This window comes from Pseudophryne corroboree, chromosome 3, assembly GCF_028390025.1.
Source record: "Pseudophryne corroboree isolate aPseCor3 chromosome 3, aPseCor3.hap2, whole genome shotgun sequence".
NCBI classification, from domain to species: Eukaryota; Metazoa; Chordata; class Amphibia; order Anura; family Myobatrachidae; genus Pseudophryne; species Pseudophryne corroboree.
Window position 1 is genome coordinate 758,834,320 of NC_086446.1, and position 15,025 is coordinate 758,849,344.

The 15,025-nt window shown below is 46.2% G+C and overlaps 1 protein-coding gene across 1 annotated transcript in view; it reads left to right on the plus strand.

The window, feature by feature from the left end:
* The window catches only part of LOC135056794 (ovostatin-like), a 191,872-nt gene that overhangs the window by 115,468 nt on the left and 61,379 nt on the right, over window positions 1-15,025 (plus strand). Inside the window, exons 18-21 of the mRNA XM_063962388.1 lie at window positions 485-596; window positions 2,210-2,239; window positions 5,588-5,657; window positions 10,407-10,638. Of these exons, the coding sequence (XP_063818458.1) occupies window positions 485-596; window positions 2,210-2,239; window positions 5,588-5,657; window positions 10,407-10,638 (444 nt within the window). The remainder of the gene's footprint in view (window positions 1-484; window positions 597-2,209; window positions 2,240-5,587; window positions 5,658-10,406; window positions 10,639-15,025) is intronic.

Consider the following 15,025-nt stretch of genomic DNA (forward strand, 5'->3'; position numbering starts at 1 on the left):
TGTAGAGAGAATCCCACACGGCTGGCCAATCAATCATAAGTATTAAAACTGTATTTTTATAGTTTTCTCACAATTATGGAATTTTTCTATGTTTACCTTCTCAGCATAGGCTGCTGAAAATTTTCAGCTCCAGGACCATGTGGCCCTTAATCTTGCCCTGTCTATAGTACTTGCAGTAAAAAAAGTTATAGGACTTTTTAATCTGATGATAGGAATATAAATTACCTCACTAACACTACTGAAGGGGCTCCATCGATTTTAAGAAAATAATTTTTCCAGTGTGGAAGGCCAGAGTGCTGGGCTAATCTGTCAGGTTTTGCTAAACAGAAGACCTACACTATACATTGTGGTGGCAGCTTTTCAGATGTAATATATTTGATACAGTGGATATATAGATAGATTTATATTAATATTATGATTTCACAAGTAGGAGAAACCGTTTCCGTGAAATGCATCAATCCCTGGCTCCTCTTTTATATTGCAGAACCTTGATATGAACTTTGTGACAGATCTTGACACTGAGAAAATGGTGGTGTGTGGGATGGAGTCTCAACCACCTCCGGTTCCTATTAGGTTTAGCAGACTATCGGCGTCTGGTAAGATCATCTTCTACAAAGACTAAGGCGTATCCTATAAAATCAAGCATGCAAATATTTCAGCCACGTTCTGCATCTCTCTAGATACTGTATTTAAGATTAGATTGTGACCATGAGGTTGACAATCACAGAACAAGCAAGAAAAGACCCCTTGTGGTCTATCATGGTATGGGATTGTTTATCTGAGGCAAAATATATAAACGTGCACTTAAGGCTTAGTAGGGGTTTGTCTGGATCTCTGCAAGATTGTCGCATTCTGTAATCCTTTAGTAAAAATGATGCACGGTAGTGCCAATAAAGGTCATATGACCCATAGCAATCAATCAAACAATTACTTTGACCGAATCTGGTTGGTTGGAATAGGTCAAAGCACTTTCTCTCACTATTGGATAGATCTATCTCTATCCAACTTACTTTATTTCCACCTCAGGAAGGTTATACAGTACATGCAGGTTTTGCAGGTCAGGTTTTCAAATTTTAAAACTGCATCACAATTCCAAGTTCTAATAAGCACAAGTACAACAGATTCCAAATGGCCCCTAACGTAACCCCAGACTCCCAACCTATTACCTGGCCACTTGATGGCATCAGGAGCAATGACCTACTGAACAAACACTGGTCCGCAGCGGGGGTGGAGCCAAAACTCCCACCTCTCAACACAAACACCCGTAATTTGTGGGTCTTCTGTGAGGGGTGGAGGTAATTATGCAATGAGTCATTTAGTCCCACCTATTTACTGAGGCCCAGCGATCAGTTGGTTACACCATCCTGCCCGCTTGACTAGGAAGTGGGCAGGATGCAGGAGAGTCATCTACTCTTCTAGGGCTGCGGGGGACTACCCAATAAATCAGTGTTTTCCCGCAGCTTCCAGGAGGGTTGGCAAGTATGGGTTACTCTGGATACTCGCACTGTTCATGCACAGATAGTGGTCTTGGTACTCTTCATAGAATGATGAAGCTGACATGCCCCCGTTTTTGAGAATTCTGTCCTGCGTGGTGTATTAATTAAAAAAAAAAAAAGCAAACTTGAGAGCAATTTGACCCGTTTGTGTTCCTCCCAAATCGGATACATTCAGCGACACCAACAATTTAGTTGCGCTACATTCTGAGACCTACTGTAGAATAGAGCCCTTTGTTACAGAGCAGCTGTGGTTTGTGGTTGAAGATGCGGTGTTTCTGTGGTGGTGTTGGGTTAATTTTTAAGTGATATTTTCATAGTGCCCACCATAAGCAGAACTACCTCAGTCAGTGTTGCAGCGGCAGATCAGCCGGTCACCTACCGGTTTTCTTAAACAAGAGATAAATCTGCTGCACAGTTTACTTGCAGTTTGCTCAGTTGTTTGGTTGGTTGATCTGGCTTAGCATCACTTCATGGAACCTATTGGTCTTTGGTCACTGTTATGTATAGCTATTGGCAGAGCCCATGCATGTTAAGGGCTCAGACCTGCAAAAGCTGAAACTTCACTTTTTTAATGGTGAAATTAAGAACTTTGAAGATAGCATCCACATGGAAAAACCATTTGGTACATAAATGTGCACAATGAAACGGAGATGTGGATGTGGTGGGGGGGTGGTTGTAGTTTTTAATGTGACTTTGTTTTTTTGTTTTTTTAGTAAAGGAAGTGGGCGCAGCTGCTCCTACTAGTAAGTAACATTTTATACTATTGCATACTGTATATTCTGTCAAACCTAATAGAACCTTATTGTTTGCACTGTTTAGTTGATGTAATCATAACATTGTCATTATCATTATTACATTTTATTTCTGGGGTGCTACAAGGTGTCACCCTGCAATGAAGGCAAAATTGCATATCAATTAAGAAATACAACAGTTTATGATGGTACAAATGTAAATCAATAAAGGTTGGGTAGAGGGGTAGGATGGAGAGACTCCTTAAGGGTTGAGAAGAAAGCAGTGATAGGTCAAATAATGGTGAGTAGGAGGCAAATGGCAATGGTTGAGCGTGGTCACAAAGTGGGCATACAGGATCAGTGTCACTGGAGGGAATAATCTACATATTGGTGGTTCTGGAGGCCAAAGGAGTTGATGAGAGCTTCAAGGGAGGAGGTGTAAAAAGGACCAAAAAACAGGCCATTGGGGTACACTGGAGAGGAAGAAGGGGAGGTGGAGACAGAAGAAAACTGCGAAGTGGTGGCGCGAGAGGTAGGAGGACAACTAGGAAGGGACAGAGTTCTAAAGACCAAAGGATATAAGTGTCTGAAGGAGAGAGGATGAGCCACAGTATCAAGGGCTGCATACAGATCCAGGCTACTGGACATAGAGATCTGACCCCTGGATTTAGCAGTAAGAAGATTTAGTGTATGGCACTCACAGGGCCTGATTCCGCTTCAGACGGAGTGGCAGATAACTTTCCTAAAGTTGTGTTTGTGACTTGATGCTAATGCTGCAGCAAAGACCTTCCCTTGTGTACAACAGTGCATCCGAATGTACAAGCACTGAGATGCCCATCAGAACTTGCACCAGCCATATGGTAGAAGCAGATTATCCGCCCGAGTATGGCCTACTTGTGAATGATTCAGTGTGTCTGTCTGCCCCCGCTTTCTGTAGCTCACCCATGGTGCTACATCTCAGTGCATCTGATTAGCCCCTCCGCAGTTATCTCCCAGTCACAGCCCACAAACGCCTCCTACATTTCCTATAGAATTCTGACTGTGCGTCTGAATCTGTACTGCGACTCTATACAGACACCAATGGGTCGCATGTGTGGTGTGACGCAGACACATGCACAGATAATAAACATTGCTGCACTGAATGACATAGCAGCACAGTGCTAATTAACTGTCTCATTGCCCGGCCGGCTCACTGGGCATGCGCACAATCATGCAAACATCGTGAGACCTCCGGTGCAGCCTGGAGCCCAGCAGCTGCCATAGTCTGGTTACAGTGCTGTGAATGGGGCACTGACAGCTGACGCTGTTGAAGACGATAGCTGCAGGTGTCCAACAGTCAGTACCACTAACCGGTCCTACAGCTACAGGCACATTGGCGCGCTCTCTTGTAGGTAATAGCACTGATAGTGACGGAGCCAGTAATCGTTGATTCTTACATTGGGATGAAGCAGTAACTGCTTGACATAGTAGGGTAAATTTACTAAGATGGGAGTTCTATTCAAGATGGGATGTTGCCCATAGCAACCAATCGGATTTCGGGTATCTTCTAGAAGGTGCTAGATAAGAGGTAGAATCTGGTTGCTCTTGGCAACATCCCATCTTAAATAGAACTCTCATACCCCAACATGTGTAGTTTTCAGAAAACCCCCTTAATGCCATTTCATACACATTCAGATGCCCTGATGTACAGCAGAGTAGCAGCAGTAGAATAAACATGCAGATGTCCACTCAATCAGATTCATTGGCTCAACTGTGTTGAAGCCTTAGTGGGCACAAACTTAAACTACAGTATGTATGGTTGGACACTGGCAAACCTAAAGGGGTGGAGATAGTGGCTGCTTTTTCCTGTCAATTTATCAAAATCTAAGATGTTGCAGTAGCAGAATGACACCCTGCTCTCTGTCAGCACTGGCCATCTGCTGTGAGAGCAGTTGTACTGCTTGCCAGGCCAATTAGCTTTCGGTGAGCCCACACGGGACCCGGATTATCAGTCCTTCCTGCGCATTGGGACTAGTGGCACGCACTCAAGCGCCTGGTTCCAAATTCATAAAATCATAAAAATTATAAATAGTGTTTGGGGGTAGCCTGCAATAAATAGGTTTCCTTTTTACAGACATTGGGGTTTAATAGATAAAAAAAGGCCATAAATCTTGCAAACGCATCTTATTTTCACAGTAGCTTTATGCTTGTGATAAACCTCCTTTTACCGCTTTCACATCACCATGCCTGGTCGCACCTGGGAATTGGAAACTGGTCCTTCCTGGGTGCGACGCGGCATTTGACACTTTCAGACTGTCCGGGTTGCCAGTGCAGGTGGGGATGGAGGCGGCATCGGGGGCAGGTGCAGAGGTGGCGCTGGGAGATGCGATCCTCTCCGCGACACCTCTGCCTTTACTGGTGAACTGTTCGCATCAACCAGCAACCTGTTCACACTGCACCTGACCCAGGAATAACCCTTCTTTACTCCCCGGTTGCAATACCGGGTCAGGCGACCCAGGAATTCGGGACAGACCCCTTTCACACCGCACAGTGGCCCACATCGACCTGGCAATATACCGAGTTATTTGTGCGGTGTGACAGGGGTATTTGACTGCTGGGGATTCTTACTCGCTGTGGTGGGTGAAACGTGGCAAATTTGAATGGTTAGGTTTTCTGAGGTCTCATGAGAATGACTCTTCTAGGGGCTGATGTATAATTACATACAAATGTATCCTGGGTGTAAGCCATTATGTACTGGGAAGGTGCAAATACAAACCTTTATTAGCATGCAGGACCCTCGCTGGACGCTCTTGCAGGCTGCACACGTGTATTGCTCATCCCTGCGGTTGTGCTGCATTTTGGAATTGGGTGCCCCCGCGTTACTCTAAATCCCTGCCCCCCAAATGCTTTACAGGTGCAACTCTTGCATCCCATTGCAACTCTGGATGTTCTCCTAACCCTAAATGTGCTCCAGAATATCTAGAGAATACTTTTTTTTGTTTTGTTTTTTTGAGGTTTCAATGCTAGTGCTAATGCAGAGAGAATATTCCTTTCAGTATGCTGCACTAATGTATTATATAATGTGTGGTGTCAATATATTTTGATGGATAGGAGTTGGCTTCTCCCTCTATGGCACATTCTTTGGATCCCACCAAAATGTAGTTACAACTGACAAATGCTTGTGCAGGAAATGGTGCTGCCCCAATACTGTACATAGCAATCCCAGAAGATGTGTAAGATAGTAGTATTGCACTTTGTGATTCATTTTGCATCATGCAAATGCTAAAAGTTGGAAAATAAACAGGGACGTCAGTCTGCTTTTATAATCCTGTTACTAAAATGTATATCTGACTGTTTATATTCTGCTCTTATTGCATTCAGGTGCTGATACGATTGTGACAGATCGAACAAATTTTGCTGACTTCACAGGGTGGCAATCAGTGTTGGCAGAGTAAGATTATACACCTTCTTACCTATATAATAATCTCCTTTTCCCAGAGAAGACCACAGAGGTGATGTGTAAGTGTAAAGGGACCTGGGCACAGGGCGATTCTGCCTAAAGGCCGATTTTGACTTTGCGATTTCCCTTGAACTTCCCGGAGCACAGAACCACAATTTTGGCTACTGTATGTACAATTTTGACTATACTAGAAACTAAGTTGTATACTTTCTAGTCAAGATTCACCTGTCTGCACAGTCTATTCTTCTTTTTTTTTTTTTTTTTTTCCTCTTGTGATTCCAACCTCACGGGACCGCGCATCGCAAGCTATATACACACAGTGCGATATGTACTATGGGGTGATTCACCCCTGATCTCTGCTGTGCGTTTTTGCACAGCAGGCGATCAGCAATAGACTGTGCATGTGTATGCACCACAATGCACACGGGCATCGCAGGTCAGTGACAGGATGGTGCGAAAATGTAATTTGGAATGGTTTTCGCAAGGCGATTGACATGAAGAGGCCGTTTGTGGGTGGTAACTGACTGTTTACAGGGAGCGTCCGGAAAAACGCAGGCGTTTCCAGGAAGGGTGTGTGATGTCGGCTCCGGCCCCGATCAGCCTCTTCTCATCTCTCTGTAGGAGTGAGTCCTGGGCTGCGCACACTGGATTTTTGCAGCTCTGTGTACCCATGGGATTACACACTTGGACGGTAAATTTACACTCCCCCTGGGCGGCGACTATCTGAACGCAGCACAGCATAGTTAGCAGCTCAGCGATCCATCCTGAATCACTCCCTGTGTTTTCTACCGATATGGACTATACAGTATAGATCATATCTGTAGTTCGGGAGGCATTCGGTATCCAGGCTGTCTGGAACCCGGCACTCTGCATACCGGCGCCGGGATCCGACAACTCTTGGGGTGTCCACGACACCCCTGGAGGGAGAATAAATAGCGTGGCGTGCTTAGCGAACCCGCAAGGGTCTCTTTTGCGCTCGCTCCTTTGCCGGCATTCCAGCGGTCGGGATCCCTGTATATCGTAGTACACCCCGGTAGTTCATATCGCACCTTGTGTATGCAGCTTAAGCTTGGAAGCAGGGTCCTCTTATCTCTGTGGAATATCCAGAGTCAAATGTAGTAGACCGCGATTTATAGGATCAAGTACAAAATAACTGATCTGAAGCAGCAATTACTGTAGTTAAAAGGGAAAACCAGACTTGAGTCTTTCTTTTATACTGTGTTACCATTTGTAAGGTATAACATACTGGACTATACTGGCGTGCAGTGGCGGACTGGGACATGAAGAGCCCACTGGGGGGATGTAGTGGTAGGGGGCTATGTTTAGGGGTGTGGCAGGCCTCCACAGAGGATTAGCTTACCATTAGAGAGTGCATGGTCTGGCCCCCTTGATAGATAGATAGAAAGATGTAGATACTTTTATGCTGGTATAGAGTAAATACTGCTAGTGCATGCATGCTTGATAATGTTCCATGTTTAATTACAGGAAGACACTGTAGAAAATATATACCACAGTCTTGTATAGTATAATTTAACATACACTGCTCAAAAAAAAAAAAAGGAACACTAAAAATAACACATCCTAGATCTGAATGAATGAAATATTCTTATTTAAATACTTTGTTCTTTACATAGTTGAATGTGCTGACAGCAAAATCACACAAAAATGATCAAAGGAAATCAAATTTATTACCCCACGGAGGTCTGGATTTGGAGTCGCACTCAAAATTAAAGTGGAAAAACACACTACAGGCTGATCCAACTTTGATGTAATGTCCTTAAAACAAGTCAAAATGAGGCTCGGTAGTGTGTGTGGCCTCCACGTGCCTGTATGACCTCCCTACAATGCCTGGGCATGCTCCTGATGAGGTGGCGGATGGTCTCCTGAGGGATCTCCTCCCAGACCTGGACTAAAGCATCCGCCAACTCCTGGACAGTCTGTGGTGCAACGTGGCGTTGGTGGATGGAGCGAGACATGATGTCCCAGATGTGCTCAATTGGATTCAGGTCTGGGGAACGGGCGGGCCAGTCCATAGCATCAATGCCTTCGTCTTGCAGGAACTGCTGACACACTCCAGCCACATGAGGTCTAGCATTGTCTTTCATTAGGAGGAACCCAGGGCCAACCGCACCAGCATATGGTCTCACAAGGGGTCTGAGGATCTCATCTCGGTACCTAATGGCAGTCGGGCTACCTCTGGCGAGCACAAGGAGGGCTGTGCGGCCCCCCCAAAGAAATGCCACCCCACACCATTACTGACCCACTGCCAAACCAGTCATGCTGGAGGATGTTGCAGGCAGCAGAACGTTCTCCTTGGCGTCTCCAGACTCTGTCACGTCTGTCACATGTGCTCAGTGAGAACCTGCTTTCATCTGTGAAGAGCACAGGGCGCCTTTTGCCAATCTTGGTGTTCTCTTGCAAATGCCAAACGTCCTACACGGTGTTGGGCTGTAAGCACAACCCCCACCTGTGGACATCGGGCCCTCATACCACCCTCAGGGGGGTAAATTTACTAAGATGGGAGATTTTTAGAACTGGTGATGTTGCCCATGGCAAACAATCAGATTCTACTTACCATTTTTTTTAGCTGCTTCTAGCAGATAATAGATATAATCTGATTGGTTGCCATGGGCAACATCACCAGTTCTAAAAATCTCCCACCTTAGTAAATTTACCCCATGGAGTCTGTTTCTGATCGTTTGAGTAGACACATGCACATTTGTGGCTTGCTGGAGGTCATTTTGCAGGGCTCTGGCAGTGCTCCTCCTGTTCCTCCTTGCACAAAGGCGGAGGTAGCGGTCCTGCTGCTGGGTTGTTGCCCTCCTACTGCCTCCTCCACGTCTCCTGATGTACTGGCCTGTCTCCATGCTCTGGACACTACGCTGACAGACACAGCAAACCTTCTTGCCACAGCTCGCATTGATGTGCCATCCTGGATGAGCTGCACTACCTGAGCCACTTGTGTGGGTTGTAGACTCCGTCTCATGCTACCACTAGATTGAAAGCACCGCCAGCTTTCAAAAGTGACCAAAACATCAGCCAGAAAGCATAGGAGCTGAGAAGTGGTCTGTGTCACCACCTGCAGAACAACTCCTTTATTGGGGGTGCATGCTAATTGCCTATAATTTCCACCTGTTGTCTATTCCATTTGCACAACAGCATGTGAAATTTATTGTCAATCAGTGTTGCTTCCTAAGTGGACAGTTTGTTTTCACAGAAGTGTGATTGACTTGGAGTTACATTGTGTTGTTTAAGTCTTCCCTTTTATTTTTTTGAGCAGTGTATGTATATTATATGATTACATACCTCCCAACTTGTGAAGAGCAGGGGCTGGGACCCTCGCGCGGCAAAGCCACACGCAACCCAAAAAGGGGGCATGGCCTAGGGTTTGAGGGGGCTTGGCCTCTGGTGGGCAGAGTCTTATGTGCAGCAGTTTTTTGTTTTTTTGTCATTTTGGGGGCGTGCCCAGCACCCTCTAACCAGCTGGGCAGCCCCCTGCTCCCCTCCCAGCACTGGAAACATGCTGTGCACATGCGCACAGCATCTATTCAGCGATCACTCTCTGCTTTGCAGAGCAGTGGGTGATCAAATGATTCCCCAACTGACCACCCCCTGCTGCGGGACAATGCGACCCGCGGGCGGGACAGGGTCTAAATAGCGGGACTGTCCGGACAGTTGGGAGTTACAATATGTAATTGAAGTGCACAGTTTGAAATGATCCATAGAAGAGGATGTGGGGCCCCCGGGGGTTTCCCCTGTGGGCCAGTACAATCCTGCTGGCGTTATATAAATAAATGCTAATAAGGTTTATAATGAGTGTTCATATTTTCATAAAATGAGATAATGCCATTATGGTAATGTTAGATTAGGAATACTTGGATGATTGGAAAAAAACAACAACATTTTTATAAACTATTTTACGATGTCCTTTCATTCCCTGATACAGTAACATCTGCAGAGGTTAATGTGACCTTTGAGACTGGTGCAGCGATAGGGTGGGGATTACATTTGCAATTCTTAGATAATGTAGTAGCGACATTTCAGGTTTGAATGGGGCAGATAAAGTCGTTAGTTAAGGGCAACGTGAAGGCTACGTTTTCTATCAGTCCTGAACAATTACATTTCAAAAGTACAGCTTTACCTTCATTTCATCCAACATTCATGCACATTCTATAGTGTACCATAACTATTAAGCAGGTAGCATATCCCGCACCCCCTGTACATTGTTTTATAAAGGGGTTTACATGGAATGGGAGTTGCTTGGTGTCTGGTACCTTGTGCAACATTTAAAGAAGTACCACGAATGGTGCGTGTCCTTCCTTAGATTAGACCTTGCATAGAACATGCACAATGGGAGTTATGTAATAAATTCAGAGATTGCGGAACTGGAACAATTTCATTTCACCACCAAATCTAAATCGCTTATAAGGCTGATTTTACTTTTTATAACAGATTGTCACTAAATTTGGCAGCAAACTCCACAAAATCCCATCGGTTCCGTAATCTCTGAATCTATTACATAACCCCTAATGTGTGTTCTGAGATGTTTATCATTTAGAATATTTTTTCGCTATGTGTGTGGTTTTTCCCCCCCCCCCCCGTCCTGCTGCGATGTGTGCGGCGCTGCCACTATATGCTGTTACGTTATACTGTAGCAGGACACTGCTTTATGCTTTAAAAAAAACAAAAAAGTTAAACTTTTTAAAAATTGTTGATATCCTATGTTTGTACCACCTGCAGCTCAGATGGCCGTGCAACAATAACAACAACACTCCCGGACAGTATTACCGTATGGAACGCTGACACGTTTTGTACGTCAGATGTAGCTGGCTTTGGCATGACCATCCAAGATACAAATATCACTGCAACGCAGGAATTGTTTGCGGAGGTCTTGGCTGCTCCTTTCGCTATCAGAGGAGAATCTATCCAGCTAATCGTTCAGTTTGCTAGCTACCTTGACCACTGCACGCAGGTAACGAACACTATGGGGGTGATTCCGAGTTGCTCGCTAGCAGATTTTAGCAGCATTGCACACGCTAGGCCGCCGCCCTCTGGGAGTGGATCTTAGCTTAGCAGAATAGCGAACGAAAGATTCGTAGAATTGCGAATAGAAAATTCTTAGCAATTTGAGTAGCTCCAGACTTACTCACAGATTGCGATCAGCTCAGGCCGTTTCGTGGTTTGACGTCACAAACACGCCCTGCGTTCGGCCAGCAACTCCCCCGTTTCTCCAGACACTCCCGCGTTTTTTCCTGGCACGCCTGCGTTTTTCCGCACACTCCCAGAAAACGGCCAGTTTCCGCCCAGAAACACCCACTTCCTGTCCATCACACTCCGATCACTTCAACGATGAAAATTCTTCGTTCAGACGTGAGTAAATGTACGAAGTTTTGTGCTAAAATACTTAGCGCATGCGCATTTTTGCCTTAATCGCTCCGTTGCGAAAAAATCGGCAACGAGCGAACAACTCGGAATGACCCCCAATATCTATCATTTTGTTTATCTTCTAATATTTATGAACTCCTGATAAGAATGTACCCACAGCTTAGGGATGGCAATCATCAGTGTTTCTAATCCAATGGTAATGTCTTTTTCCAATCAGTGCGAGGATTGTGATACAGTGGTTGCCACCATCACAATCGGGCACAGAGTTAGTCTAACGTGGAACAATTTCCAACTGTTATCTGAACAATGCAGTAAACTCTGATCTGTTAATGATGGGCCTCATTCACATGTGGTTGGAGGGTCTTTTCATGCTGATTATCAGTACTTTGCACATGCGTCAGACCAATACTGCATATGTGCAGTACAGGTCTGCGAAGTCTGACGCAGCACGGCTTCACACTGTCAGTGATTGGCAGTCTGCAGCCATTTTGGGGAGGGGAGGGGGCGGCTACAGCTTTCTACAGTATGTGTAGGAAAAATACGGTAGCCCATCAAGGCCTACCATGTTATAAACAAGAGAACCTACCGCATGGGATTACTTTTTATTTTTTATTTTTTTATTTGACACAAGATGGGTGAGATCTTGGCTCACACAAGATGGGTGAGATCATTATGGTAAATGTTATGTTTCTTCTGCAGGGTCCACAGGATAACATTGGGATATGAGGTAGCGATAGTGGATTAGCATCAAACGATCAAAGCTTTCGGCCTCCCAGAATACAATGGGCCTTTCCCTATATCCCCACCTCCTGGCTCAGGCAAATCAGTTTGTTTGGTGCGGCAGGAGCCGGACCATGGTCAATGGGCTGCTGGTTTTTTAGCATCGGTTCCGCTTAGTAGGGGAAATGTGAGACACAGCCGCACTGTTTCGGGATGGGGACTACTAAACAGTTGCTGATGCGGCTGCCACCTTGGGTGCACCAGCGCTAGGCCTCCGGGATCATAGGCTCCAAGGGTATGAGGCCGCGATCCCTAGGGTTGATGTCGGCAGTGGGGAGTAAGACGCTCCCTCGGTCGCCCCTCCTCCCGGTTCATGACCAGTTTCCTCCAAGTTTCTTGCCATGAACTGAGTTCCCGCTTCCGTCTGAGATGCTGTGTATCTAAAAGGTCCCAGTCGCAGCATAGGCGGCTGTATGACTGGTGCGTCTGTGTTCACTTGGGCGTCTGTGTTCACTTGGGCGTCTGTGTTCACTGTAGGTTCATGGGACGGTTGTGTACACTAATAGCATCTGAATCAGTGGCGGAACTTGAGTGGTGGGACCAGGTAAAAAATTTAGCTTTGGGCCCCCCTCCTCTGCCCCACCCAAGTTAATAATATGCCACATGACAGTGGGTGACAGATCGATGTAAGGAGTGATAAGCAAAGGGTGACAGGGAGAGGCAAATGGTAATGGGCATCTGGTGACGGAGAGGTAGAGAGTAATGGGGAGAGGCTGTGCGAGATAAGGAAAGGGTGATGGGAGAGACAGAGGGTGATGAAGAGAGGATGACTGGGAAAGGCAGTAGGTGACAGGCAGAGGGTGACAGGGCGAGGTAGAGAGTGATGGGGAGAGGCTGTGGGGGATGAGGAGAGGGTGTCAGGAAGAGACAGTTGGTGACAGGGAGAGGTATAGAGTGATGGAGAGGCTGTGGGGAAAAATGAGTGACAAAGATTGACAGAGTGGGTGATGGGGAGAGGCAGTAGGTGACAGGCAGAGGGTGACTGGGAGAGGGATACAGTGTGAGGTAGTGATGAGGAGAGGCGAAGGTTGACCGAGAGAGGGTGAGGGTGAAGAGACTAGGTGATGGGGAGAAGGTGATAGGTATAGGCAGAGGGTGACAGCCAATGGGTGATGGCCGAGGCAGAGTGTGCTGGCAGTGTGTGACAAATATAATTCCATTTACTTACAACCTACTGTACCACGGTAGAACTTCAGCATGTAGAGCAGTGTTTTTCAACCGCTGTGCCGCAGCACACTGGTGTGCCGCCAGCGGTTGTCAAGTGTGCCGCCGCCACCAGAGATCCCTGCTGCCTGCCCCCGTCTGCTGCCATCTTCACTATACAATGACCGCGTAAGAGCTGCCTGCGCTGCCCGATAATGATACTGATTTACAGCATCACTATCGGGCAGCGCAGGCAGTTCTTCTGCGGTCACTGTATAGTGAAGACGGCAGCTCTCCTGCAGGCCCGCCCGTGACCCCTACGACATGGCGTGACTCATAGGTCACGTACACATCACCATCCAGCCCGGGTAGCGTCTAGTGTACTTTCGTGTCCCGTGCTGCTCTGTTCTGCTCCTCACTGCTCCTGCCACTAAGGGGGAAAACAAAAAAGGTTTGGGCCAGTGCTTTATGATGTGTGTGCAGTGCCATTACTATGTGTGGTGGCATTACTATGGGGGTCAGTGTCTCTGGTGGCATTACTGTGGGGGTCAGTGTGTCTGGTGGCATTACTATTGGGGTCAGTGTCTCTGGTGACATTACTCTGGGGGTCAGTGTGTTTGGTGGCATTACTATGGGGGTCAGTGTGTCTGGTGGCATTACTATGGGGGTCAGTGTGTCCGGTGGCATTACTGTGGGGGTCGGTGTGTGTGATCTCATTACTGTGGGGGTCAGTGTGTCGTGGCATTACTGTGGGGGTCGGTGTGTGTGGTGGCATTACTATGGGGGTCAGTGTGTCTGGTGGTATTACTGCGGGGGTTGGTGTGTGTGGTGGCGTTACTATGGGGGTCAGTGTCTCTGGTCTCTGGTGGCATTACTATGGGGTCAGTGTGTGTGTGTGTGGTGGCATTACTGTGGGGGTCAACTATGGGGATCAGTGTGTGTGGTGGCATTACTGTGGGGGTCAGTGTGTCTGGTGGCATTACTGTGGGGGTCGGTGTGTGTGTGTGGTGGCATTACTATGGGGGGGCAATGTGTGCAATTACTATGAGGGTCAATGAGTGGAATTACTGTGGCAGTGTTTTCAAGTACTGCGCATTATTTTAATAACTGTTGGGGACAATGTGTCTGTTTTTCCCCTTGGGGACAAATATGTTTGTTTTATTTCCCTGTGTGTGTTTTATTTTTCCGTGGGATACCGATGGTGTGCCTTGGCAATTTTTAAATCTTTTTGGTGTGCCGCGAACTGAAAAAGGTTGAAAATCACTGATGTAGAGGGTGGCTCCTTGTTTGGGTTTCGCACAGTGGAACGAGATTGTGATGACAGCATATTCAACAAGACTAGAACATTGACTGTAAGAATGTCATCACATGTAAAGAGGGTTAGGAGTAGGCTATGTAATAGGGTCCAAATTTGCTGGATGTGCGTGATGTCAGGCGATCTTGGATATTTTTTTTTAAAGCAGCAATCATTTACAAGGCATGGTTTTGCCACTTTTTCAAAAAAAGTCAGAGATCAGCTGACATCCCGCACACTCTGACCCAATTACCATATGCCCCATAGCCTAATCCTAACCCTATTTACATGTGATGACATTCTTAGTCATATTGAATTTCAACATATCATACCAAACCTGCCTCCAGTGGTTCTCTAACATGCATTAACTTACCAGAATGGTTAATAGGCCCTACACACTGGGCGATATTACTGAAAGATATGATCAATCTCGTTCATTAATGAACGAGATACCGTTCATATATTTCAGTGTGTAGTACATGGAAAGCTGACTCAGAATCCAAGAAGGTTCTGGAGTCTTTGCCTTTTACTGGAGCTATTCTTTTTGGGAAAGAATGAAACAGTATTTTGGAGTCATAAGACTCCAAGAAAGGGAAATTTCCTTTCACACACAGATCTAAACCTAGATTTCCAGCTTTTCGGCCTTTTCAAACTCTAGGAAAAGGAAAGGGTTATGGCAAAGTCTCAATCTGACAAGTCTGGTAAGACTAAACAGCATTGAGCTACAGGAGGGCAGGCTTCCAAATCAGAAGATAAG